This window comes from Tenrec ecaudatus, chromosome 13 (genome assembly GCF_050624435.1).
Source record: "Tenrec ecaudatus isolate mTenEca1 chromosome 13, mTenEca1.hap1, whole genome shotgun sequence".
Lineage (NCBI taxonomy): Eukaryota > Metazoa > Chordata > Mammalia > Afrosoricida > Tenrecidae > Tenrec > Tenrec ecaudatus.
Genome location: NC_134542.1, coordinates 72,709,687 through 72,735,806, shown reverse-complemented (window position 1 = coordinate 72,735,806; position 26,120 = coordinate 72,709,687). Strand labels below are relative to the sequence as shown.

The 26,120-nt window shown below is 40.0% G+C and overlaps 1 protein-coding gene and 1 pseudogene across 6 annotated transcripts in view; both read right to left on the bottom strand.

Annotated features, from left to right (window-relative positions):
- LOC142423796 (sodium channel protein type 1 subunit alpha) overlaps positions 1-19,952 on the bottom strand; it is a 90,984-nt gene extending 71,032 nt beyond the window's left edge. For all 6 annotated transcript variants that reach the window (XM_075528872.1, XM_075528873.1, XM_075528875.1 and 3 more), the window contains exons 1-4: positions 19,692-19,952; positions 6,969-7,087; positions 4,884-4,973; positions 2,889-3,017 (exon numbers count right to left, since the gene is read on the bottom strand). In XM_075528872.1, coding sequence (XP_075384987.1) covers positions 2,889-3,017; positions 4,884-4,973; positions 6,969-7,087; positions 19,692-19,952 — 599 coding nt within the window. The remainder of the gene's footprint in view (positions 1-2,888; positions 3,018-4,883; positions 4,974-6,968; positions 7,088-19,691) is intronic.
- Positions 19,953-22,363: 2,411 nt separating this feature from the next.
- LOC142423842 (NADH dehydrogenase [ubiquinone] 1 alpha subcomplex subunit 12 pseudogene) lies at positions 22,364-22,853 on the bottom strand (annotated as a pseudogene).
- Between the last annotated feature and the right edge of the window lie 3,267 nt (positions 22,854-26,120).

Sequence of the window (26,120 nt, the reverse complement as noted above, 5' to 3'; positions counted from 1 at the left end):
ACAACAACAAAATAGAGAAAGAAATCTTGGTTATAGTGTCAAGTTTCAGTCAGGAGAAAAAAAATAGATGAAATCGCCCCCACAGAAATCTAGACTTTAAGAGGCAGATTGCTTTTCTACATACAGTACATTTTACTTAGGGTAGCTTTTAACTGGAAGTGAGTCAAATGAAGAACAATGTTTTGGGGACCCAGTGCTGCTCTACCATTGGTGCTAGTTCCTTTTCAAGAAGCAGAGCCCCCACTATGCCCTCTTTTGAGTTATCGCCAGTAAAAGTGGTGAAAACGGGCTCCCACTGATGAGACCTGGAATTCAGATGACCGAGGCAGCAGTTGGGATTCCAAGCGTGCCAGCGCATCTGCTCCTCCCCTTGTGCTTCTTCTGCAGGCAGCCAGGAAAGTCACCTCCTGGGCAGAAGGGTGAGGGCATGTGGCATTGGTCCAGCTTCTTCCACCTACTCTACGTTCACCGACAGGTTTCCCCCACTACCCAATGGACAGGGTTTCTATGAAACCTCCTAGAAGCGGAGCTGGCATAATGTGAAGGAGTATTCCATTTACATGGGAAATTTTTCTGCGGATTCCAAAAAATAGCCCACCAAATAACACGCAAAAATATACATGATGAGGACTGGTAAGAAAGTGCGGCTACCAGGATTTCAGTTGATACACACACTGGATTATTCCAACCAAAACATGTTTCAGTGATTGATGGGTGGCTACCAACAAGTTTGCTCAATACACCAGCCTTAGTCTCTTTACAGTGCTTCAAACAACAACAACAACAACAAACAACAACAAACAAACAGCCAACCAACCAACCAATCAAACAAAAAAGACTAAGCAAAAGTGCCTTCCAAGGGTGTCTCTTAGGGCAGTTAAGTTCAAGGCAGAGCTGTCACCTTAGAAGGTATGGAAACGTTTCCTGGGCTTCTCAAGGGCTAATCTTGATAGATTGTCTCAACAAACACAAGATGTTCGTGCGGCTTATTAGGAAGAAGTGACAGAAAAGGAAACTTGTAACGCTGAGGAAAGGGCCAAGAAAGGAGAGCTGAGGAAGCTTTTCTGAAGCTACCAATGCAATGGCAGTGTGAGCGTCTGATAAGATGTTTGCGGGGAGATCTTGGCCCATCCACCCTACAGCCTGGCCTTGCTCCGTTAGCCTTTGGTTGTTGTTCTCAAAACTCAAAGAACCTTGAAATGGAACATAATTTGTATCCCTCAAGGATGCCTTAACTGCCGTTTTGATGGGATGGAACTTAAAATTCTTCAGGGGAGGGTTGGAGAGATGGAAGTACTACCTCAGAACTTTATAGACCTAAATAGAAACTATGAGAAGAAAAAAAGAGCTTTCACATTTTACTATGTTTAATAAAAGTTTTTCTGATTTTGTAGCCATCCACTTAGAAGTACCCTAGTAACACTAGCCTATAGTCAAGGCAGGAATGAAATGAGAAAGACACGGCCCAGAGCATGGAGTCATGTGCAGTGTGGTTCTCGGGGACGAACTTGGCAGTGAAACTTGCTGCTGGGAGTCTGTGCTGTCTCTTTCACAGTTAACTGCCCGTCCATCCCCACCACCCCCCATCACTAAATTCTAGTTTCGCTTTTCAACTTTGTAACAGTAAAAATCAGAAGACTTTCTGTTAGGGACAATAGGTTTTTTGTAATGTAGGCTTTCATAAACTCTAATGAAGTAAAGCAAACTTCTAAAAAGCAGGGGATGTGGGGACCTCCTCCTGTCACGGAGTCAATTCTGACTTATAGTACCCTCTAGGATAGGGTAGAACTGTCTCCCCGTTTCTGAGACTAAATCACTACAGGAGTAGAAAGTCTCATTCAACTTTCTCCCACAGAGCAGCTAATGGTTTTGAACTGCTGACTTTGAGATTAGCAGTCAAATGTGGAACCACTATGCCACCAGAACTCCTGGGGTATACAGGCAGCTACTTCTAAATAATCTCCCACTGGTTTCTGAATCTCTTCTTCCTTGAGGAAATGTACCACTTTCCCAAATTTGTGTATCTGGATACGTAGGAGCCTCTGAGAGGCACAAATACTTAAGTACTTGATTTGTCACTAGGCTTTGAGCCCACCTAGAATTGCAGTGGAAGAAAGAAAGGCTTGTGATCTTTTGCCAAAAGGTTACACATCGCCCTGAAAACACTGAGGAATACAATTCTACAATGTGCCTACAGGGCCTCTGTGAGTCAGAATGGATTCCATGGTCACCGGCTTTGTTTTGTTTTGGGGGATGTACAGTAAATAAGATAAGAAGATCGTATGGAGATTCAAGAAAGAGACCTACACACACACACACACACACACATAAACAGACTGATGAAAGAATATAGGAAGTAAGAAAGGGGAATGTTATCAGGAGAAAAATAGAAAACACAAGAGTGTACATTTATAAATACAACCCCCTCTCAGGGGTATGAACAATGAAAAAGTGGGTAAGGGGTGACAGAGGACAATGTAAGATATGAAAACAATAATCTATAACTTATCAAGGGTTCATGAAGGAGGGAGAGCGGGAGAGGGAGGGGATGAAATGGGGAGCTGATATCAGGAACTCAAGTGGGAAGAGAATGCTTTAAAAATGATGATGGCAGCATATGTCTAAATGTGCTTGACACACTGGATGAATGTATGGATTGTGATAAGAGATGTAAGAGCCCCCAATAAAAGTATCTAATAAAAAAATATATATATTTGAAAAAAATTTAAAAGTGTTGTATGAGCCCCAAATAAATTTATTTAAAAAAGAAAAAGACATTTGAAGAAGAAAAATACTTTAAACCCAGGGTCTAAATTTCACATCAATAATTATTTACAAGCATAAGCACTTACTGAACACATAAGTTTCACACAAAAAAAGGTACTTACGCAAATGTAATGACAGTGAAATCGAGCCAGTTCCATGGGTCTCGAAGAAAAGTAAAATCTTCCAAGCAGAAGCCCCTTGCAATAATTTTTATGAGTGATTCAAATGTATATATTCCTGTGAAGGTGTATCTGAAGAGAAGCATCCAAAAGGAGTTATAAAGTAATCTTTTTTCTCTGATAGCATATCTATTTTTATAATTCTATCAGTGGAGTAGATGAATACTAAAAAGGAATTTTGCCAAATCAATTTTATTATCCTAGAAATGTGACATAATGAGTTGTTTAAAATATCTGAAGAGTGGTATGAGAATTGCTGAATATAATCTGTCTAGCAACTGTCTGAAATATTTGGGTATTGATATAAATGAATAGAGCCCAGGAGAACAACTGAGTACACTCACATGATTTATAATAATACTACTCTTCCCTTATAGGTACTAAGTCCAGGCTCACCGAGCATGTCAGTGTTACAGTACAATGGAGGAAGGCCGTATCAGATCGCAAAGGGAAAAAAAAGGACATCATTGCATATCTTCCAAATGCCATCATTACATAACTGCCAAATTTCACTCTTACATAACTGCCAAGCCACTAAGAATTATTGCTCAGCCAAACTGGCAAGTAACCATCAAATCGCAGCCAGTATGAGTCTCACCTCACCAGCTGGTGTTGGAAACAGCGAGGTAGACATCATTAATGTAAAAAATAATAGGGGAGTCATTTTTTTACTATTGCAAACATGAAATATCAGATGAGATAGTTGATGTAAGGAGTAGGTGTACTGCAGAAGCACAAAACTATTTTCTTTTTGAGGTAAGAGACCCCAACTCAATTAAGTTTTAAGAGTTATGGAATGCTGACACCTTAGCAAGTTTTCTAAGATGAGAGGTGAATTTGGTTGAAAAGCAACTTCATCAAATTCAGGTGGCTCATTCTGCAGTCATTGAGGTTGAAATTACATTTAAGGGGGAAAAAATTGCTAATTCAGACATGTGGGTGTTTCCAAAGCTTGACAGCTATACTCAAAGATGGGGTGGTAAGGTGATTACATACAATCACAAAAAGGGGGCAGAAAGACCTGTAGGCCTCACTAATTAACCCCAATTCTGTGGAATTGGTCAGATGCTAGTTTTATTAGATCCTTGAGCATCTTTTCTGCTTCTTGATGCGCTCCAGCTGCAAATTTCAAAAGCAGGGCTCCTAGGGAACCCCTCGGTGGTTGTTTGAAGGGTCAGCAACCTCACAGTAAGAAGGTTTGCACGGCTACTGTGAGCAGAGGAGTGACCCCCAAATGGGCAATGATTACAGTGCCCACAGTGTTGATTATCACAAAGCTGGCTCTCTGCTCTCAAAAGGCCTACCCAGAACGGAGAACATTTAGTCATGCTTTTGAATTCTGAACTTGCTACCCTAACTTTGAGTTCAATTAGTTTTGTACTCAAGCTATTGAAGTTTTAAATTCTAAAACGCATAATTTTAAAATTCCCTACTCCCCAACAATTCCTGGTGACTGCACTTGAACACCATTATCTATCTGATATCGAGCGGATGTGCCTAATAGAAACAATAACTGAGTGAGCGCCAGCAATGACTTCTTGTGGCACTTGTGGTTTTCCTTTAACTCACTGTATTCATAACTCGCTATATTCAGAAACCAAGGTCTACCTTATTGGATCTCTGCTCACATAGGCTTTGGCCACTGCAGGTCCAAAAGGAAAGGTGAGTTGTGCAAGAAAGATGGATCCTGCTGTCCAGCAGATACAAGTAAAAGAGAACTATCAGCAGACCTGAGCGCCCAGGTCTGCTTGTCCCACTGTGGAATCATGTCTAGATAAAGTTGTCATAAAAATGCTCTCCAGCTTGTTTTTAATGGCTGCATTCAGTTTCAAAATCCCAAATAGTTTCAAAATCCCAAACAAGGGTCTCTCTCTCTCTCTCTCTCTCTCTCTCTACTTCTCTCTATCTCTTAAACAACTTGAAATAACATGAACTTACTCTACATTCTTTGTCCAGTCAGGAGGATTACTCATGGTCATGAACACGCAGTTTGTCAAAATAGTGCACATAATTAGCATGCTGAATAATGTAGATTATTGTTAAGGAACACACACAAAAAATCCAAATATCACATTACAGAGAATGAACACTAAAAAGCTTGAGTTGCAGTTCAGCCAGGATTTGGTGGCATCTACATGGTGGGCGTGTTATTATCTAATCTCTTTCAACATTAACTTCTGGAAATTTAAACTGTAGGTAACAATATTGTCCTCACAGAGCAACTGCATAGCCGTGATAGTGTATGTAGGAGAAAATATTTGGGAAAGCATTCGATCAATATACAACTGTGTTTTTGCTACTCTTATTAAACCAACATGCAAATTCCCAGGCAACTTTCATGGGAAGATTTGAAGAGTTTTGAGGCCGAAAACATTGTCTTGAACGAATTCAAGTGATTTAAATGATATATTGCTGAGGAAGGACATACACCTTCAGCATTATAATTTTTATAAATAGATACTATGCAATTTTGTTTAATGAATAAAAATATTTTGGAGTCAAAAGGTAGCATGATTGTAAGTGTTGGATTGACCTAAATTAACTGAGGCGATCTACTTGTGCAAAAGACTTGGGCAAAATTAAAAATGAGTATCTTTGAAGGCCAGGATTGAAAAATCTGTGACTATAATGAAAATTCAGCACAGAAAAGTGATGTTGGATAAGTTACTTGGCCTTTCTGTACCACCAAATCAAGCTGTGTCTCATCTTATTTTTAAACAATGGGGCTAACAATGCAAAGATCTCTTCCCTTTAAGGTAAAGATTATTTGCATTACTATGTGTGAAATGTTAGCAAGCCTGCCTGTGAATTAGTAAATGCTATCTAAGTGTTAGCTAACATCAATGAATATGACATAAAATTATAGAATTGAAAGAAACCTTAAAAAGTGAGTTTAATCATAACCCCAGAAATTAGATAAAAAGGACCATGTTCTACAGGAATTCGGTAACTAGACCAAGGGCTAGAACAGTTTCCTGGCCATCAGGTCCAATCGTCTTTCCACTAGAACTTTCTGCCAAAATAAAAATTTTCCATAAAAGCAAAAAAGAGAGTTTTCATGAAGTGACCACATGATGGCACTAGGGACACAAATGAGAAGGAATTGTCCAGATAAATGTAAAGTCTGTGCATATGACTAATGTTCCAAATCCTTCACTGTTCACAATAACGTTGTGGCCTTAAGCAATTTATTATGGCCAGATTAAAAACCAAGTAACCTTTTCAAGTTTAGAATCACTCCATTTTAAATCAAGCAGTATGAGCTTAATAATTTCAAGTTCATTTTTCATCAAAGCTACCAAATATAATGCCATCAGAAATGGAGATTTTGTTTTTCCTTCCCAAACATGAAATTAGTTGTCGAGTTCACATCCATGGCACTCCCAAGGGCAAATCCCTAAAGACCAGATGAAATACAATTTTAGGGTTTGTCTTTCACCTCCCGGGACTCTACAAAGTAGGACGTTTTGCCTGGCACACTCATAATACAATGACTTAAATTTAGCCCATAGTCCAGTATAGATGTCATTAGAAAAATTCAAAAGAAATAGCTAAGAATTGGTTAAGGTATCTAGTTTTTAAAAATTGCTTAAAAGTATATTTTAATGTAAAATATAGAGTGTTATTATTACTGATATGTCTAAACTTGACTCTGGAAGTAAATTCCTTTGTTACTATATCACAACACACTGCAAAACTTCTACAGAATCCCACATTTTATGCAGGCTGAGTAAAGAGATATCTTGAACTAGATTTGTAGGGGTTTCCAAACATGCACATATATAGACATATATATGCACTTACACACAGGCAGGCCTATACATTGCTAATGACTTCATAAGCTCTTCAAGAGATTGCTGTCACAAATCAACTAAAAGAACAAGGTTCAATGTGACAAAAAATTATACAAAAAGGGATAAAAGCCATACAGATAGACATTTCCCAATTTAATTTTATACTTAACTACCAAGAACTTATAGAATATACATGAATCACTAACATTAAACACTAGAAAAAGGATATGAATGTACCAAAATCTTAATAGCTATTTTCCTAAGAGGATTGAAGGGAGTTAAAATGTACAGGGCAGAGGTGGCACTGAACCGGAAGATGGCCTTCCCTTTATTCAATACTATAAAAGTCTGTAAGATAGGAACACAACATAGAAGCATAAAAAGTACAAGCCATTTAAACTCGCTCGTCTACTTTCTCTACTTGCCATAAATAATTATGCCAGTGTTGCAGGAGAAACGAACACAAGCAGGACTGGAAATCCAATAATGTCACTTACCTTTACCGGCTACTTACCTGAGAACGTATTGTCCATAACACGCTTTAGTCAAGAGAATTTGCTTACTTTCTTAACATGTCAAAATATCTGAGTTAAGTAAAAGCCCTAAACGAGTGCCTATTTCCTTTTATTCTACAAAACCTTAAGGCACTGCATTCCACTTAGTGATTTCAGCTTTCCCAATCGAAGTGTCTTTAAAATCAATCCTGTGGAATGCAAAATCATCCAATTGAACCCACACTATTATTGAAATAAGCGTTCTTTGATCATTTATGCTTATAAAATATACACCATCACTCTCTTTGTAATAGAAAATAAAAACAGCTACCATCAAACCCACTCCTGGCTTAGATGGCTAGGATCCAATCATTGATTTCTGGAGACCAAGTTCCCTGGAGAGTATCCGTTGACCAGGAGTGAGTGCTAAATTGTGTATTGGGATGTCTGAGGTAGCTGACACATGGAATTGGAATCCCAATTGTCTGCCTGTCTCCTGCAATGCTTTCTTAGCCCCGAGCAAAAATCCAAAGCCCCCAAAGAACCCAAAATTTGTGAACAGAATTGCATTCCAAGAATTAGACTTGACAGCAATTAGCTATGTGAAAACACAATAAAAGACAAGAAGCCATATAAAATAGTGTATCAAGGACTCTGACCCAGAGGTAGATGTAGAAAGACATTTTCTCCATAATGAATATAGTTAAGGAAGGAAATGTTAAAGCATTTTAATAAAAATTTTCCCATTCTTCAAAAACTGTTTTTCCCCTATGATAGGGTGATTAGCTTCCTGGATCATATTATGATTAGCTTCCTGGATCATATTATGATATTTTGTGATCATTTTATAATGAGAATCCTTGATATGATTCCCACCAACACCCCTGTCTACATTTAGACTACAGTTCATTAAAGGAGCCTCTAATTTCTCTTCCTCCCACCACCCTTGCACCTTCTAGCCACAGACAGTGACTGAGTTGCTCTTAGAAAATAGCATCTGCTATCTTGGGGAACTGCCTAAATTCAGGATACGAAAGGGAGTTCTTCGACCTGTGATGCTCTGCTAGCTGTCGCTGTTATGTGATAAGACAGGCACAGATATCGAGGGTAAGAATTCAGACCTATGTATGGCAATCGGACAAGCTAATTTGATGACTCCACTCGAGTAATCATTTTGAAAAATGGAAGGGGTCGTATTCATAACTCTTTGTTTCTCATTTCTATTTTCTAGAAATTAAATTTTAAGTGTATTTTCAGAGACTAGAGATGTCACCTTCACTACTATGAGTCACTGTTCTAAAATGAAATGCCCTTTCCATGTTTTGGAGGAGGGAGAGTCTAGAATGCAGGACTCCTTCCTTGGTCTGTGATATTATTGTGACTTGTATTTAGCTGTCAAGCTGGGAGCCACGCCACCGGTATGTCACAAACCAACAGAGTCACTCATGGTGGAAACATTTCAGTGGAGTTTCCAGACTGAGACAGACTAGGAAGAAGAATGTCAAGCTCTACAGACAAAAAATAGACCAGTAAAATATTTCTGCCTTTTAGTGAAATACTGTCTGATATAGTGCAAAAATGTGCCCCTCTGGTTGGATGGTACTCAAATATAACTTGGGGAGAACTCTGCTCAAAAGTAGAATAATATTCTAACTCAAACCAAGCACAAATGATTTGTGTCAAAGATGAAGAATCTAAAGATCTTTTTAATCAAATTCTGGAGACTGAAACTCATTAAACATGCAATCAAGATGTATAGATTATTACTACTGATTGGAATGTTAGGAAAAGAAGAAAAACTGTATTTGGAAATGATGGCTTCGGTGATGGAAATGGTGCCACAGATGGCATGATTACATTGTGCAAGACCAATGTCCTGTTGCTTGGAAATATGTGTTGTTGTTTTTTCAACAACATAGATGGCAACTGTATGCCTGGACCTCACCAGCTAGGAAATAAAAAAATCAATTCGACTATCTCTGTGGGAAAAAAAAATGATGAACTAGTTCACGCTCATGAAGAACAAAGCCAGGGTCTCACTAAGGAACAGACTATTCTGTGCTCCTGTGCAAGTTGAAGTTGGAGAAAATTCAAACAAGCTACGACAGTCAAAGGAAAACCCAGAGGACTTCCTATCTCAATTCAGACACCTCCTCGACAATAGATTGGGCACATTAAGCACTAATAACTGAAGCCCAGATGAGTTGTAGGTAGACACCAATGTAAACAGACGCCAAGAAACCAAAAAGTCATTAAAAACCAACACTCATCTATGTCAAGGAAACTGGAACACAGTGACTTGGCCAATAGAATGGAGGAGATCCATATTTGTGCCTGTCCCCAAGAAAGGTGATTTAGAAGAACGCAGAAAGACTGAAGTGGTCAAGGGCTTGGGGTAACTTGGAGTCGCCATCAATGCCATTAGGTAGAAGCAGCAATCAAGAAGTCAAATGACTGCTCTGGGAAATGTGCTCAGAAGCAAAGATGTCATGTTGGGGCTGAAGTGCACCTCCCTCCGGCCATGGTATTTTATTGTCCTCCTATGCAGTACAGCCAGCATGCTGTAGAGACAAGGATGGCCCGGTTTTGTCTCATCTACTTTGGACATGTTATCCGGAGAGACCAGTCCTTGGAAAAGGGCATCCTGCTTGGTCAAGTAGAGGGGCAGTGGAAAGAGTCACGACAAGATGGATTGACACAGTGGCTGCAACAATGAATTCAAACATACACACCACTGTGAGCATCGTCCTGGACTGGGAGTGTGTCCTTCTGGTGTTCATAGGGTCGCCCTTAGCAACAATAGCAGTCTATGCACGTCAAGTTGGGCAACAAATATGGAAGTCCAAAGAACTGATGCCTTTTGATTATGGTGCTGTTGAAGAAGACGGAATATGCAATGGGCCACCAGGAGAATAAGCAAATGTCTTTGTTTATTAAATCCTGTCAGAATATTCCTTAGGAACAAGGATGCAAAGGCTTTGTCTCACTCACTTTAAATCTATTCTGAGGAGGGATCAGTCCTTGGAGAAAGGTAGCATTCTTGGCAAAGTTGGAGGCCAAGGAACAAGAAAGATCCTAATGAAATGGATTGATATTGGGGTTGCAACAATGGGTTCTAACTTAGCAACAATTGTGAGGATACAGGACCGAGCAGTGCTTTGTTCTGTCTTACAAACGACCTAGGGCACTTAGTCCTCCTTTCCTCTGATTCATTCATTACTCCTGTCTCTGAATGATTTTGTGAGATCATTGCAAAATGTGAACCGACTTAATTATGCATTGCAAATGTCTTTCCCCCTCAGAGAATGAACATGCAATGACCCAGAAAGGCCAAAGAGGGTTTACACAAGATTGAATATTGTCTCCTTTCAAGCCTCCTGCACACTGCTTTCTGTTCTCAAAACTATGCTGTAGAAAACCTGCCAGGAGCCTTGGTGTTGCCCTGAGATAGAACCAATTTAATGGCAACTAACAACCACAGGGGTGGGACAGTCAGTCAAACTCTGATATTGCATCTACATTTTAAAAATATGAATTTCCACCTTTCCCCATAGCAGCAAGCTAATTTGGAAGTGGATATGACAGAAAAATGTGTTATAACCCATAGCTGGCCTAATTGTGGGCTCCCCGGCGGGGTTGTGGGTGGATGGAGTCAAGATGGTGGAACTGCTGGTGGCATGGTGGGCCATGACAGTAACCAGGCTCCTCCGTAGGCAGATGGGACACCTCACAGGAGAATGTGCAGCTCTGCACCCTTGGCACCAAAGTGAAAGGACTGTGGACATACTCTCAACTCTTTAGGTCTTAGCTTACATCTTTTACTGATTGTAGGGTCTTTGAAAAATTAATTTATAAAATTCTAAAAACTCATTGAAAATCATTGTTTTGAACACCATGTTTATAAGATTCATATATCCAATGTGGAAAAGTTTGGCATTCGAATTTATATAGAGAATTAAAGAAGTTTTTCTGTAAAATCATGCTTGTTCTATTTTACAGTGTTGTAAAGAAAATATATCAGTTTGAGGACTGTGTTGCCCCTGACCCAAAGCATGGGATTTTCCATGGTCCCATATGCATGTGAGAGTGGGACAATGAATAAGGAAGTTCAAAGAAGAAATGACACATTTGAATTAGGGCTTGAACAACAACAAAAAATATCGAAAGTACTGTGGCTCCCAGAAGAACAAACTAATCAGTCTTGGAGGAAGCAATGCCAGGATGCTCCCTGGAAGTGAGATTTCAACTCACCTGCTTTAGATCCATGATTAGGAAAGCCTAGGCCCTGGAAAAGAACAGCATGCTGGCTAAAGTATAAAGATGTAGTAAAAGAGAAAGGCCCTACATGAGATGGACCGACACTGAGATGCTGTGGTAGTTACATAATCTGTTGTCAGTTTGAGACTTTCGAGTGAAGGGGTGGAGTATAGCCTGTGAATCAGGTTGCAGCTTGATGACTTCATCTGAAGGTGCTAAGGAGATAAAGAGCTCACAAGGTGGGACACATGCTCACTCCTGGGAGACATTGCAGCTGACACGACACATGGAACTACTCTAGTGCCTGAGCTAGAGGAACCACATGGAAACCCCTGCCAGCGCTGAGGTGCTTACAATGCCACTGGATCCACAAGACTTCCAGCCCACTGGCCTGTGATCTTCCTGCTTTGGAGTCATTGCATGTGTTTTGTGAGTCTGAAGAGGACTTTATAGATTGGTATCAGACCTACGGGCTAATATCAGACTCTTGGACTTGATCTGGACTGGGCTGGGATGTTTTCTTAATGTAAAATTACTTTTTTATATAAAAGTCTTTCTTATACACATATGAGTGTCTATGACTTTGTTTCTCTAGTCTACTCAGACTAACACAGGTTACAACTATGGACTCATATAATGATTCTGAGGATGGTTCGGGGCGGACAAATGTTTCATTCTGTTGTACATAAGGAGGTTATGACTTGGGGCTGACTCAATGAAATCTAATAGCAACAGCAGCTGGACTGAATGCCCCAGACCTAGATTTAGCCCATGTTTGCCTAGCCCATTCTCTTTCTCTTGCTCAGTAGCCTTTATTAAGCTAAAATATTTTCCAGCGAAAGACAAATTAAGATGCAGTTACATAGAAACATGAGGAATGTGGAAAGCAACAGTATAAAAATACAAGTTGAATTCATGGTCTATGATGTATTATTTAGAGTACATAGGAGTTAGATCTCTGTAGACTTTTAAACATGTAAGCCCTAAAGAAAATATTTAAGTTTCTCATAACTTAGCTGCCTCATTTAAAAAAAGAGCATGAGTATTCTTCACTCACAAAGGCTTTATGATTCCAATTCAGAAGGTTTGACTGCGATGCCTAGGAATCTGAACTTCCAACACATTGTCCAGGAGAGGCTACAATAACAGGGCTATGCATTTATTTTTCACTAGTGATCTTAAAAATGGACTATATTTTCCACAGTTACAGTGCACGCACACATGGAATCCTTTCTCTTGCCCGAATTGTCTAGTCAAAAAGCAATTACGTTAGAAATTACTATTTGGTAGAAATTACTATTTGTAAGTATGTTTAAAAAGTTATTTGTTTATAATGTTTCCAAGGTGAACATTGAATTTAACAAGTGTTCATTTGCTAGCTTCTCTTCCAAACAGTTGTTATCCTAACTTTATTTCCATCTCAGTGGCATGTATCTTAGAATACATAGATGAAACAGAAACTCTTAGTTTTTAGTTCCTCTACAATGATTTTTAAAAAGAAGCTTATTTATAGGAAAGTCTGAGTTTACTGCACCTGCCTTCTCTTAAAGTAAACTTACGGTCCAACGTAAGAAGAACTTGCTGATCACAAGGTCAGGAGTTTGAAACCACCAGCCGCCTTGGACGAGAATGAGGAGGCTTTCTACTCCTATAGAGAGTTATAGTCTCGGAAACCCACAGGGGGCAGTTCCACCCAAAACAACCATAGTCATGATTTGTCAGAATTGACTTGGTAGCAGAGAGTATTGTATAGTACAGCAGTGATCAAGAATATTTAAAAAGGGTAGTGTACACTATTGGTTGATTGGTTTTTTGCCACTATGTCAACAAAGGTGTCTCTATGTGTCTAGTTCTTAATCACTACACACACATATGGACCTCGGTGTCTCAAACCAATGCAGATTTTCACCTTGACGTTTCCTGCTCAGTATCTCTCCTTCTTGAAATTGTATCTTCGAATACCATACCATCAGGTTGTTCCCGTCTGACAGCTAAACATCTCAGCTCCAGAACGGATTCAGAATCCATCCATTATTCCCCAGCTCCGCTGTCACATTTCAGACCAGCCTTCCACAGAGACTCCCAGCTCCTTATTTTCTGGCTCTCATTAATTCCATCTGTTTTCCACAAAGCAGCTCGAGAGACCTTTAAAAATGCAAAGTGGAGCATGCTGCTCCTTTGCCCAAACCTTTTTGGGAGGCTACATTTTTGTATTAAAATTAACTTTCAGCTCACTAAGATGTGGGAAAAGAAGCGCCTTATCTAGACCTGCACCAATCTTCCCCCACCTCATCTTCCTTGTTCCTCATGCTTATTTCAGCAGAGCGCTATTCTGTGCTCTCACATGCTTTTGCTGGGAGCCTCTTCTTTTTCCTCCTCCACCGTTACCCTCCAGTCCATAATTGAAATGTCATTTCCTTACAGAGGCGCATTAAGGTTCCTAAAGCTGTTCTCTGCACGAAGAGGTGATCATCACACTATGAGAATCTGGTGGGAAGTGTCCATTTCTAATTATTTTAGAGACGGTTTCAGACCCACTGAGTCTCTAAAGAGTTTCATTTTTACAGAGGGAGGGGGATGTTCCCGATTGGGAAGAAGAAAGTCACTAAGCTGAATCAATATGTTAGGGTTTAGAAAATACCGCCAGTGCGCTGGACCAGCTGGATGTAACTGGCAAAATGGCAGGAGTTGAGGGGAAAGAAAAGTGACTCCCGACTTATTTAGACTCTATTAGGCTGGTCTGCTCTTTTCTACCGGTATCACTATTGCTACAGCTGCAAACCCAAGACAGCATGGCAATGGGCCCTGGAGACCCACCGATCTGGTTTAAAGTCTAGTCTATTACTTAACAGTCCTTGATTTTAGGCAATTACTTAACCTCAGCTTCCTGGTGTTAACCTAGAGATAAGAGCTAGCTTGGAAGGACACGTGCACTGAGTAGAGACAGTAAAGATCCTGGAAGAGTACAAATGGGGAAGTTAAATTTTTGCCTACCCAGAATCCTTTCTTCCCTAAGCGTCCTCCTCTCCTCCTTTTGTAGGAAAGCTCTACCTCACTCTCTGTCCATGTGGTTTTGGAGCTGCCGACCCCTGGCTACACCAGCGTCCCTGTGATACTGATCTAAATAAGGAGACCATTGCATACCCTTGGCCACAGTGACTGGTTTGGAATAGCTCATGTCACCTAAGTAAAATCAAATCCAAGATATAACTAACTTTGCATATAATAGTATGTAAAACTATATTATATATGTTCTATGACATGCTTTATGCAATCTATATTATAATGTATGTATATAATATATATTTATACATAGTAATGATTTCTGTTGTTGCTATTGTTAAGTTTTGAAAAAATGAGCTCCTTCTGTGTTGGTGACCAGTACTACAGGTGGCGGTCTCTCCTATCTTGTGGAAAGGGCCAGCCTCAGAATAAAGCCATCATGGGAGAAGGTCAAGCCGGCAAAGCTGGGTCCTGGCAACATTGCATTGTTGGCCCCATCGATACTGAAACCAGGTTCACCTTTACACATCCCTTTATTTTCTTTCTTTATTTCCCTCCTTCCTTAACCTGGTGCAGTTGAGGTTTGGTCACTTTCAGTTGAAGGCTCTCAAACTAACATATCAAGTACTCGATAAATTCCAACCATTATTCTATCCTCCGCGGTATCTTCTTGGGACTGTTTCTGGGACAGAACAGGAGGCACAGGAAGGAAAAGGCTGAGGGAAGAAAGATCGCACAGTAATAGGACCTGCATGTGGTGCAGTAAGATCAGGAAGTCCGTCTATGGTCGCTCAAACGAATCATCCTCAGGTAGCTTGTGAGGAGTCAAGGGTTTGTAAAGAAAAATTGTCAGTTAGATAAGATTTTCCACATGGCAACTTCTAGAGTCCAAAGCTTTTAATTATCATCTACTTTTCTCATTTTCTACTAAATTACTTTTTCAAGAAAAAAAATCCCAATTCCAATTAAAATCAAAAGAACTCCCTGAACCCAATATGTAAGAATAAAAATTTCTTTTGTAATACCAAGTATGAATCTGAAATCCCAAATTCATATATTATTCTCCTGCATTCCCACTAGAGAATGAATATGCATCTTTTTAGAATGGTTTATCTAAAGGTATAATACATAATTTTTAGAATGGTCCATGAGAAAATCAAGTAATGAATATAGCTTTTAAATGTATATATCTCTATATGTCACACTTAATAAACTTACCCATTTCTACTACAGAACTAAAATACCTCCTTCTATTTCCAGTAAAATATCACATTGTCAAAAGGATATTTCCTTCCATGGAACTAATGAGTCATCTGCAATTTTAAGAAGAACATGAGAAGGAGGAAGTTTTCTGAAATAAAGAGTGGGCGAAGAGTCGGAGCATGTAACCCAGTGGTGCCGAGTCAACCCAAGCAACGGCAGGGAACTGTGAGAACAATCCCATCTGGGGTGGCGGGGAGACGCATTCACAAGCTATGACGGGCCTTGATGCATTGCTAAAATCAATAAACAGATTAAAGGTACTCAGCGTGGGATCATGTTCTAGAGGGGCCACTGGACCAGAGCGAACATGACATGGACAACCCTCGGCCTGTATTCTGACAGTGCTGTCATTTCATTCCTCAGCTCTTACCTTGGACTGCTGGTAGGCTGAAAACCTTTGAGGATCTGGAATGTCCTCCTGCTTCCATGTGCCAGGGATGTTCATGGAATTGTTGCTAATTCTTCAGGCCCTACTACAATATCATGGAACATGACTTACACTACTTTCACAATTTTACTAGACTCTTTGAACATTATATAGCATACATTTTTAACTGTGGCAAAGAGGATAAAAACATGTGGGCATATGCCATCTGAGAACACACCAGCAGCAGCAGCGGCGATGCTTCCATAAGCTCATTGACATTGTCTTGTTAAAGATCAAGGAGACCTTCGATGTGGTTTGTGTTGTTTCTGCTTAGGCTAATCGCTTATACGTACATATGTGCATCGCTAATTTTACCTGTAAAACAGGTTTAATGAGTGAATATTAAGCAACCATATTTATAGTTCACTATCATTTAAATTTTTTTCTATGTCTTGTATGAAAGAAACAAGAAACTTGATAGTGTTTGAAATGATAGAGCAATTATTGAACTTGAAATTAAATTTTAGGAAAGACCTATAATCCAAGAAGGACCTGAAGACCCTAGCGTACCTGATGCTTGAGTGTCATAGCTTAACCAAACAGAACCCCACACACGGAGCTTCTCTCCGAGGGGAATCTCATCCTCTGAAACCTGCCCGCTATGCTAGACCCTTCCGCCCACCAGGAGGATGGCATTGTCCTGGGTAGTTTTCATTAGAATCAGCCTGCCCGTCAAACACACTGACATCACAAAAATAAAAGGACTCGTCGAAAATAAAAGGAAATGTTCAGTACTTTCACACGAATTTTACAGAACAAATTAATTCCGAATTTAAGGGTACTCTTCAATACCAAAATAATCCAATTGGGAAAGAAAATTAAGACTGGAAACCAGGCACATGCTATTCGTAGAGACTTTCAATATGTACAAACACAAAATAAGGAAATGGCCACCATGCAGCTCCATGGCAAGTTTCAGGTATGCCAGATTAATTTGGAATGATTTCAATCCTGTAAAATGTTTCATCCGAATTGTTGTGACTTACATTTGAAGATTTGTCTGCCATCAGCTCAATGTGAAAGGAAAGGTGGCTTAGCTTGGAAAAAAAATTCCTGATAACAAAATATTTCTCTTATCAGGTTGTTCTACTTGCACATTGTGACTTCTTCCAAAATGTTTTTCCTTCTTCCCACAATGTGTACTTGAAGATAGGGACGACGCTAGAGGTGTGCGTTGGATAGGAACCTAGCAAAATGTGTAAGCGGTGCCTCAGCACAGGAGTCTGGTCAGCTAGTCATTCCAACAGAGCTGGGTTTTCAGTCTACACTGCGGAAGCCTTTATTTCACCATTCGGAAGGGGGTGAGAAAGTTCTTTTCTTTGGTGCACTTTGCATTTCCTGCCTTTGTCTCCCCTTTGTTATAGGGCACTCACTGAAAACACAACTGTGGGTTATTTAGGTTGGGGACAGTCTCTCAAGACAATCGCTTTTATCAATCTGAAATGTCTTTCATTTAAAAGCAAAGATTGACTGAATGCGGGTTTCCCCATGAAAACTCTCTGCCCTTGTCTGCATGCATTGCTTAGGTCCTTCTCAAAATACCTGTGTACTGTTTTACAAGGAAGGTCACAGTGTTTGAGGTGACATGCCGCACTGCACCTCTGTGTAAGGAAAGCAGAGACCCTAAGAGAGGTGGCGGCTGGTAGCAAAACGTCACTGAAGATTGAAGGATTGAATGAATTAATATAATGGGGCTACATTAAGTTCGTGGAAAAGTGGAATTTCTTCAAGAGCATGTTGAAGCACCTTCATATGTTGCCAGTACCTTGAACAGCGCTATACACATATATGAATGAAAATATAAATATCATATAAAGTATGATGCAATATGTGTGAAAGAGCAGCCTCTGGAAAGACTGACGGTGTCCAGTGACCAGCAACAAAGTAACATCCCCTGGATGGATCGCTGATCGGAGCACATCAAATCTGTGCTTCAATAACAGTGCATTTTAAACAAGTGAAAGGTCTTTTGCTGGAGTGATTGGAAGAGATTCACTTTGACTTTTACACAAATAAAACCCTCATGGTCTGTTCCAATTAATGTGGGCTTTGGCTTCTCCGATGCCATCTTAGATTAATTTCTAAAGCACTGATTTCATGATAAAGTGCAACCGTTCTCACAATCTAACTGTCAATTATGAAATGGATATTCTATTACATTCTAAGATTTGATCACACAGGGCCTAAAAGCAAAGTTAAATCAAAGAAAATGGAATTCCTGAAATATTGTTCTTTCTCTTTGTTGTATGACAAATAAGCCAGTCTTTAAAAAAAAGACAGCGTAGTGTACTTTAAACTCACTGCCATGAAGTCAATTCCAACAGCGTTAGTCTTCCACGTTAGCGCCCCTTAGGCACGGGATCGAAGTCCATACCTGGGTTTCTGAGACAGTAACTCTTTGTGGGAGTGCCTTGTCTCATCTTTCTCTCCAGGAGCAGCTGGCGGTTTTGAACTGCTGACCTTGGGGTTAGCAGCCCAACGCCTAGCCCACTAAGCCACTCGTGTTCCTGTGTTATACTGAAACTGCCTACAGATTGAAAAGCTCAAAGAAAAAAATTTAAACAAAGTGCCAGCAATCCTTTTGGGAGGCTGAGAGCATCCAATGAAAGTTGATTCAATAAACTTCATTCAAAAATAGTCTCTAAAATCTTTTGTGGTTTTTTCCTACGGTGCATGGCCAACTGAAAATTTTTGTTTGTCTTATCCTTCAACTCAGGGATCAAAGTGTATCCATGTCAGGTGAAAGAAGTAATAAAATACTGCAAGTGACGTCATAAGTGTTATTGAATATTAACGCAATAGTCATTTTGTGATTTTTATGCTTTTCTTCTTGGTGTGAGATCATGGCCATTCTAATGGAAGGCTGTAGACTGATGCAAGGTATTAATTTCAAGTGTGGGTATAGAAAATGCATGTATTCCAGTATCATTTATGGGTTCTTTAAATAACTATTTTTTGGTTAAAATTCTTATCCATATCAATATATTACTACAAAAGGGTGATTACAAAAATAAAACTTATTCATATAGGAATGATCTTTTTCAAGTGGGAAAAATTTTATGGAAAAAATATTGATATATTATTTGTAATGTAACATGAAATTGAAAATCCTGAGGTTTCATATTTTGTTTCATGAGAAATTACTATCAGAATTTCTTAAAGTCTTCCTAAGTTGCATGGTTGCAGAATTTCCATGTGCTAAAAAGAATCTATACAATTGTACATTAAACCTAGTTTGGGATGTTAATTTTTAAAATTAGTTAAATTACTCACCTATGGTTTGCATTTGTTTTTTAGAACCTATCAGGCACATTCAGGGCAGTTCCATCTCCTACGCTTAATCGGGTTATTTCTCATGTATATGCATGAAATATGCATAATGTGTGCCATTTCCTAACCAGAAGGGAACATAAGGCTTTGTGCTAATTCAGAATGTGTTTGTGCTATAATTGTCCAAGGTATACAGTAGGCAATTAACAGCAAAATATGCCTGATAGAAAACACTCACTTTCTTATTGATATAGTACGGGTCCAGGTCCTCCAGCGGTTCCGACACCATCCCTGGGGGAATGTCTCCATAAATAAAGGGAAGGTTCTTCCCAGCTTCCAAGTCACTGTTTGGCTTTGGGCCATTTTCATCATCTTTCTTGTCTGGCTTGGGATTCTTAGCCTTTTCTTCTGCAATGCGACTTTCAATCGCCGCAAGAGATTCTCTTGTGAAGTAGTTGAAGCTGTCAGGTCCTGGTGGTACAAGCACTGTCGGCTCCATCTTGTCATCCTGCACATTTTAATCACCATTTACTCTGTATCTGAATGTGCTGAGAAAAGAAGACATGGATTTTTAGGAGAGTAAGGGATGTTCCTATTCATAAGTGCTTGTTATGAATAGAAGGTAGAGGACTCACATTTCTCTTTTCACTTTCAACTGAAATCTAATTCCTAAGTGTCAGTTTTAACAAATATATTTTATCTGATAGATTTGGTTCAATTTTAACAAATATATTTTACTGCTATATTTGGTTCCATTTTTTTCCAGTTCTTAAGTTTTTCATAGGAGTGAGTCCAGAGGCTAAATTATGCAAACAACAACATCCACTCCCACATTAAACCCACTGTGATCAAGCAGATCCCATTGGTCATACAGGACAAGGTAGAATGGCCGCTGTAGTTTCTCAGGGCTGTCCATTTTGATGGAGACCAACAGCAGCCTTATCCCTTCTCTTGCTGGTGGCTGTAAACTTGTAGCCATGACTTACCCAGGACTCTCAGACTCAAGTACAGCCTTAATTAAAGTACACAGGCCAACGAATAGCATGCTACTAACAGGCTGTTCACTCTGTGACCCAATCTGAAGATGACTACATACAGATGAAGTAGAAAGGGCTCTGTCTCAAAATAATATAAAACCCTAGCCTTTAGGCCTGACAAATGACTTTGACCAAGCTGGCCAGAAGAGTTTGCTGTAGCCATTTATAATAATTAGTCAATCATTCTTATAATACCTTCTTATAGCTGCACTTATAATACTTCCATCTATTCGCAGACTAAAGATGTGCTCATAGGAATAGCCACACTTACCTAAACACCTAAAGAAAGGCATGGCCCAAGATTGGACTAATGCCATTTATCTGACGGAGGACACACTGCCCAGGTGAAAAAAGAAATGTGTTGACCAAGGGATGAGGAGGTGATAGCTCTAGATTTAGGAGACAGGAGAATTTTTTCTATTTCCAGAAATATGATCAGAAAGAAAGACAAGAAGTTCAATAGGTAGTAGGTGTGTCATTTCTTCCCTAATTAATGCTGTTCTTGCCGACTCTGTAGTCCTGCAGTGCTAGACCTGAAGCAAAACCCTCAGCTCCACAGAGCGGAGTCGCGCTCATCTGATGCCAGGGGCCAATTCCCAAATGTATTGTTTTATAGCAAACGTAAGATGAGCCAAAATTTCCCAGAGCCCAAGCTACCGTTCAGTCATGAGTTTTATTTGAACACGGCATTAACCCATCAAGGCCAGCGAGCTAAGATGAAGTTCATCACAGCGTAAGAGCACGTGAATGGTACTAAAACAATTGCCGACCTAAATTTCACTGACAGGGGTTCCATTGCTGTGAGGTCCATGACTGTACAAATGCGGGTTATGACAAAGGACCGAGAATATAAACACAAATCTAAATGTGTAGTTCAGTCTATTAAGTGAACTAATAAAGATTGCAACGGGATTTGCGATTAGTCTAGGGCCTGGAAAAATAGAGCGGCCTGTGAACCAATAGAAAAGCAATGTTCTGTCTTTAAAGTCCAGTTTCCCCAGAAGGCCTGGCAGAAAAAGTAAGTCTTGATTTCTTTACTTAGAAATGATAGTTTAAAGGTAACAAACAGGCGCTGTCTCTCATAAGGGGCACATTTTTTTTTTAACATTTTATCAGGGGCTCATACAACTCTCATCACAATCCATACATATACATACATCAATTGTATAAAGCACCTCCGTACATTCTTTGCCCTAATCATTTTCAAAGCATTTGCTCGCCACTTAAGCCCTTTGCATCAGGTCCTCTTTTCCCCACCCCCCCACCCTCCCCGCTCCCCCCTCCCTCATGAGCCCTTGATAATTTATAGATTATTATTTTTTCATATCTTGCCCTATCCGACGTCTCCCTTCACCCCCTTTTCTGTTGTCCGTCCCTCAGGGAGGAGGTCACATGTAGATCCTTGTAATCGATTCCCCCTTTCCAACCCATTCACCCTCTACTCACCCAGTATCGCCCCTCACCCCCTGTTCCTGAAGGTATCATCCACCCTGGATTCCCTGTGCCTCCAGCTCCCATATGTACCAGTGTACAACCTCTGCTCTATCCAGACTTGCAAGGTAGAATTCGGATCATGGTAGTTGCGGGGAGGAAGCATTTAGGATCTGGGGAAAAGCTATATTCTTCATCGGTGCTACATCGCACCCTGACTGACTCATCTCCTCCCCTAGACCCCTCTGTGAGGAGATCTCCAGTGGCCGACAAATGAGTCTCCACTCTGCACTTCCCCCTTTATTTATTATGGTAAGATTTTTTTTGTGATGATGCCTTATACCTGATTCTAACATAGTTATAGGTATGCTCTTTATTTTTTTATTTTTTTTTGCTTTACTCCAATAATTTTAATCAAGTTACTAGCAAGAATCAAAGTGCAATTACAAGAAAAGCTGATTCCCCCCCACATGTTTAAGTTGTTTTTCACAGGTGTTACTTGTAAGGTGTTGAGGGCGGGACCCACTCCTGAATCTTCTTCCTGGTGGTGGAATAAGGAACATACTGTTCTGGAGTGCCACTCACGTTGAATTTATGGTTCGTCCAAATGAACGGACGAGCAGTAGGTGGCTTTGTGGTCGGAGGATCATCAGTCACACAGTGAAGCCAGCGGTGCCATTCAGGGGGCACCATGCTTCCATCCACATCCCAGAATGTGTTCTTGCCATTCATTTCAGTGGTGTACATGACCCATCGGTGGCGGCCAAAAAACTGCTTGTTGTCTTCGTAGTACTTATTTCCATATTTGTCTTCCCCCACTAATGTGCCAACCTTTGTATCATTTGCCCTGAAGAAAGCTCGTAGGTAGCCGCGGAGGCCGCCGTGCCGGTGACCTGCTGCAGCCCACGCCTCAGGACCTGCAAGTACTCCATCTTGGCCCGTCAGCCGGGCCTCTCGGTATGCTCTTTATTTTCAACTAGTCTTAAAATAGAAAATATATATAAATGAAAAATTAAAAAGAAAATATAAAGAAAGTACAAAATCTCCCTTTCACCTCGTTTTCCAGCACCCAATCTCCCCAGCTTTGGAGGAACGATTGTTACATGTCCCTATATGGTTGTTTTGGGTTTTTTTGGTTTTGTTTTCCAAGTATGTAATCAATATGTACTGGCGTTTTTTAAATCAATATATTCTATTAAAATAAATAAAACACTGAATTTCAGTTGATTTCCACTCACAGCTTTCTAGGAGGGCAGCCCTGCCCCACCGTGTTTCCCAGGCTGCCATCTCTACAGGAGCAGACTCTTCCCCTCATTCTCCCATATTAAAAAAATGCATATGCTATTCTATTTTAAAATACACAAGTACCATCTTGCTACAGAAGCTGTTTTTTTGTATATTGCTTTTCCACTTGAAATGTAAAATTAATTCCATTTCAGTGTTTATAGATTAAATTTTTTAGTAGTTTCAAGTCATTCTTTTTATGGCTTTTTCTATTGATTTTACATGCCATAACTTATTGATCCAATTTTCCAGTCATGAGGTTCAGATTGCTTCCAATACTTTAGAATTATAAATGAAGCTGCAATTGATACAGTTTTTTACACACAACATGTCACGCATACTCATATGTGGCTATGACTACAGAGCTAATTTCTCTCTTTTAAAAATAATTTTATTGTGACTTAAGTGAAGGTTACGGAGCAGATCATCAATCTTGTATTAAGAAATCATGTACATTTTGTTGTAACTCATCCATTGCAATCCCCTAAATGTATCACCACTTACTCTGCATTCTCCCTGTGCTTTTTGGTTTGGCTCCTCCCTCTTTCCTAACCCCCTAAACTCTGCTGCGGGGTACATGCATTTCTTTTTATTTGAAATGACCGAGTTGGTTCTAGATCTAAGGGCTGTGGTCTTGGGGATCTCGCCTGCTTCTAAGGAACCAGTGAATCTGGCTTTTTGTTCCACATTTTTCTCCAACTTGATCCACTCTTTAATGTGATCCTTTACAGTCTACCTGGGCATCAGGTAGCTATTCTGGTCTCAAGGTTGTAGACACTGACATTTGCATGGTCCATTATTCCATTGCATTTACTGTTTCCATATGTCTTCCAAGGTTCCTCATTTGTTTCACACACACACACCCCAGATGGGGAGAGGCCAAGGATCACACCTCAGAGAGCTGTTCACCACTGCTCAAGGCTTCAGTGGCTACTCACCCAAAGGTGGCAGGAGGTTATTATCTTTGTCAATTATTGCTAGTTCTTGGAAATTATTGAGATTTCATTTTCAATCTAATAAAGGTGGGTTTTATTGGCTTTCCCTTGAATACTGAAGGGAAACTTATTTGGGGTTTCAAAATTACAGGGTCCTGCATTTCTCAATTAAATGATTTTAAAAGAATCATATCTAGGTCTTCTATATCGGCATGTATTTTTGTTCTACTTAATATTTCACAAGTTGAGAGAGGTCATTTATACAGTCTATCATGGACGAGTTTTCATGATTTACTCTTGAAGCCCGTATCCCTCTTGTCCTATGAACGCCGAGGCTCTGCTATTGGACGTCAGCTGTTGCTTCGGATGAGCTCCTGGGAGGCGGCTGAACTCTTCACTGCAGCCCATTTTGGCCTCATTTTAATTCCTTCTCTTTTCCTCCAAGACAACTTTGTCTGACGTCACATAGGGACTCCTACTATTGTCCTGTGTGCATTTCTCTGCCCATCTTCATCCCTCTGTATCATGCCATCCGTTCTATTTCACTGTTGATATGTAACTCTGGAGACTGTGTATTTAGGGAGATCTACAATATGTACGACCACTGTGACCATTCATTGTCTCTCAGAAAGAGTCTCACCTGGTGGTTCAGAATTCATGAATTGTGTGAATAGCAACTAGCAGCCTGTTTGTGTCCCAGGAGTTTGCACCTTGGAGAAAGGCCCGCTGAAATATTTCCCTGCCCATTGGCTCTCATTGCCAACTGGAGGGTCAAACTCAAAAGTGCTTAACTCATGCCCATCTAGTAGAGACTAACTCAAAGCACCCCTATAGGGCAGAATGGAACTGCTCCTGTGGGTTTCTGAGGCTATAAATCTCATTTTTCCCCTGTGAAGCCATAAGTGGGTTTGAACAGCTGACCTTGTAAATAACAGCCCAACATGTAATCAACAATGCCACATTTGACACCAACAAATACGGTCACTTCAAAGGTATTACATACCAAGCTATTACATAAATTAGTTCAGATAACATCATACTGAGACTAGAGAAAGTGATTCTTCAACTCAAAGTAGTTCTCACATTCAAATATCACCTAAAAATAAACCTTGCTACATTAGACATAAGAATATAAAACATTTGATTAATTATAACCACTCTCACTAGGTGCTAGAATATCTTAAAAACAGTCAAATATAATTACAGATCAATATTTTGACAATAAAATATGGAAAATTCAAAGTGCTTTTGTTTGCATATGCACTATTAATAAATGCAGAAAAATTAATAAGTTCTATATTTAAACTTGGTGAGGAATTTCATTTCTTTAGCCTCAAAACACACCAAGTGAGCACTTAAGCTAGTCTGACGGTAGGATTTATACCTTACTAGGTGGTGCAGGGTGGGTGCAGAACCTCCCATTTGATTTACAGTTTTTCTCTTGACGTGAGAACTAGCCTTTAAATATACATTAGGATTCGTCAGAGGACCCTTTGCTCCATGGACGTGGACTGTTGAAAAACGCCTTTGCCCTTCCCTTCCCTTCCCTTCCCTCCACCCCCCCAACAGAAACAACTTAAAAAGGTGTCAGAATCAAGGTCAAATGATAAGATATTACATTTAACCTAACTGCTTCTACCACAGTTGAGTTTCCAGTGCTCTCTGATAACAAGGCAATTCCCATCCTGGGACTACGGACAGAGGCGACCCCCCAGAGGCCTTTGTTGGCCCTGCAAATGGATTTGGGCTTCCACGATCATCCATCAGCTTCTGCCAACTGGGTGTTCACAAGTTAAGCTCTGATACCACTCCAGTCTTTGAATTTGGATTTTGTTATTTCTAGTCTTTGGTTCACACAGGCTGGTGTGGGGACTTAGTTGACACCTCACGTAGATGGCTGCTTGTTTGAAGACAAGCCGCTAAGACCACAGACCTGATTGTTTTTGATGGCCGAGGAACATCTCATTTGTTTGCCCCTCT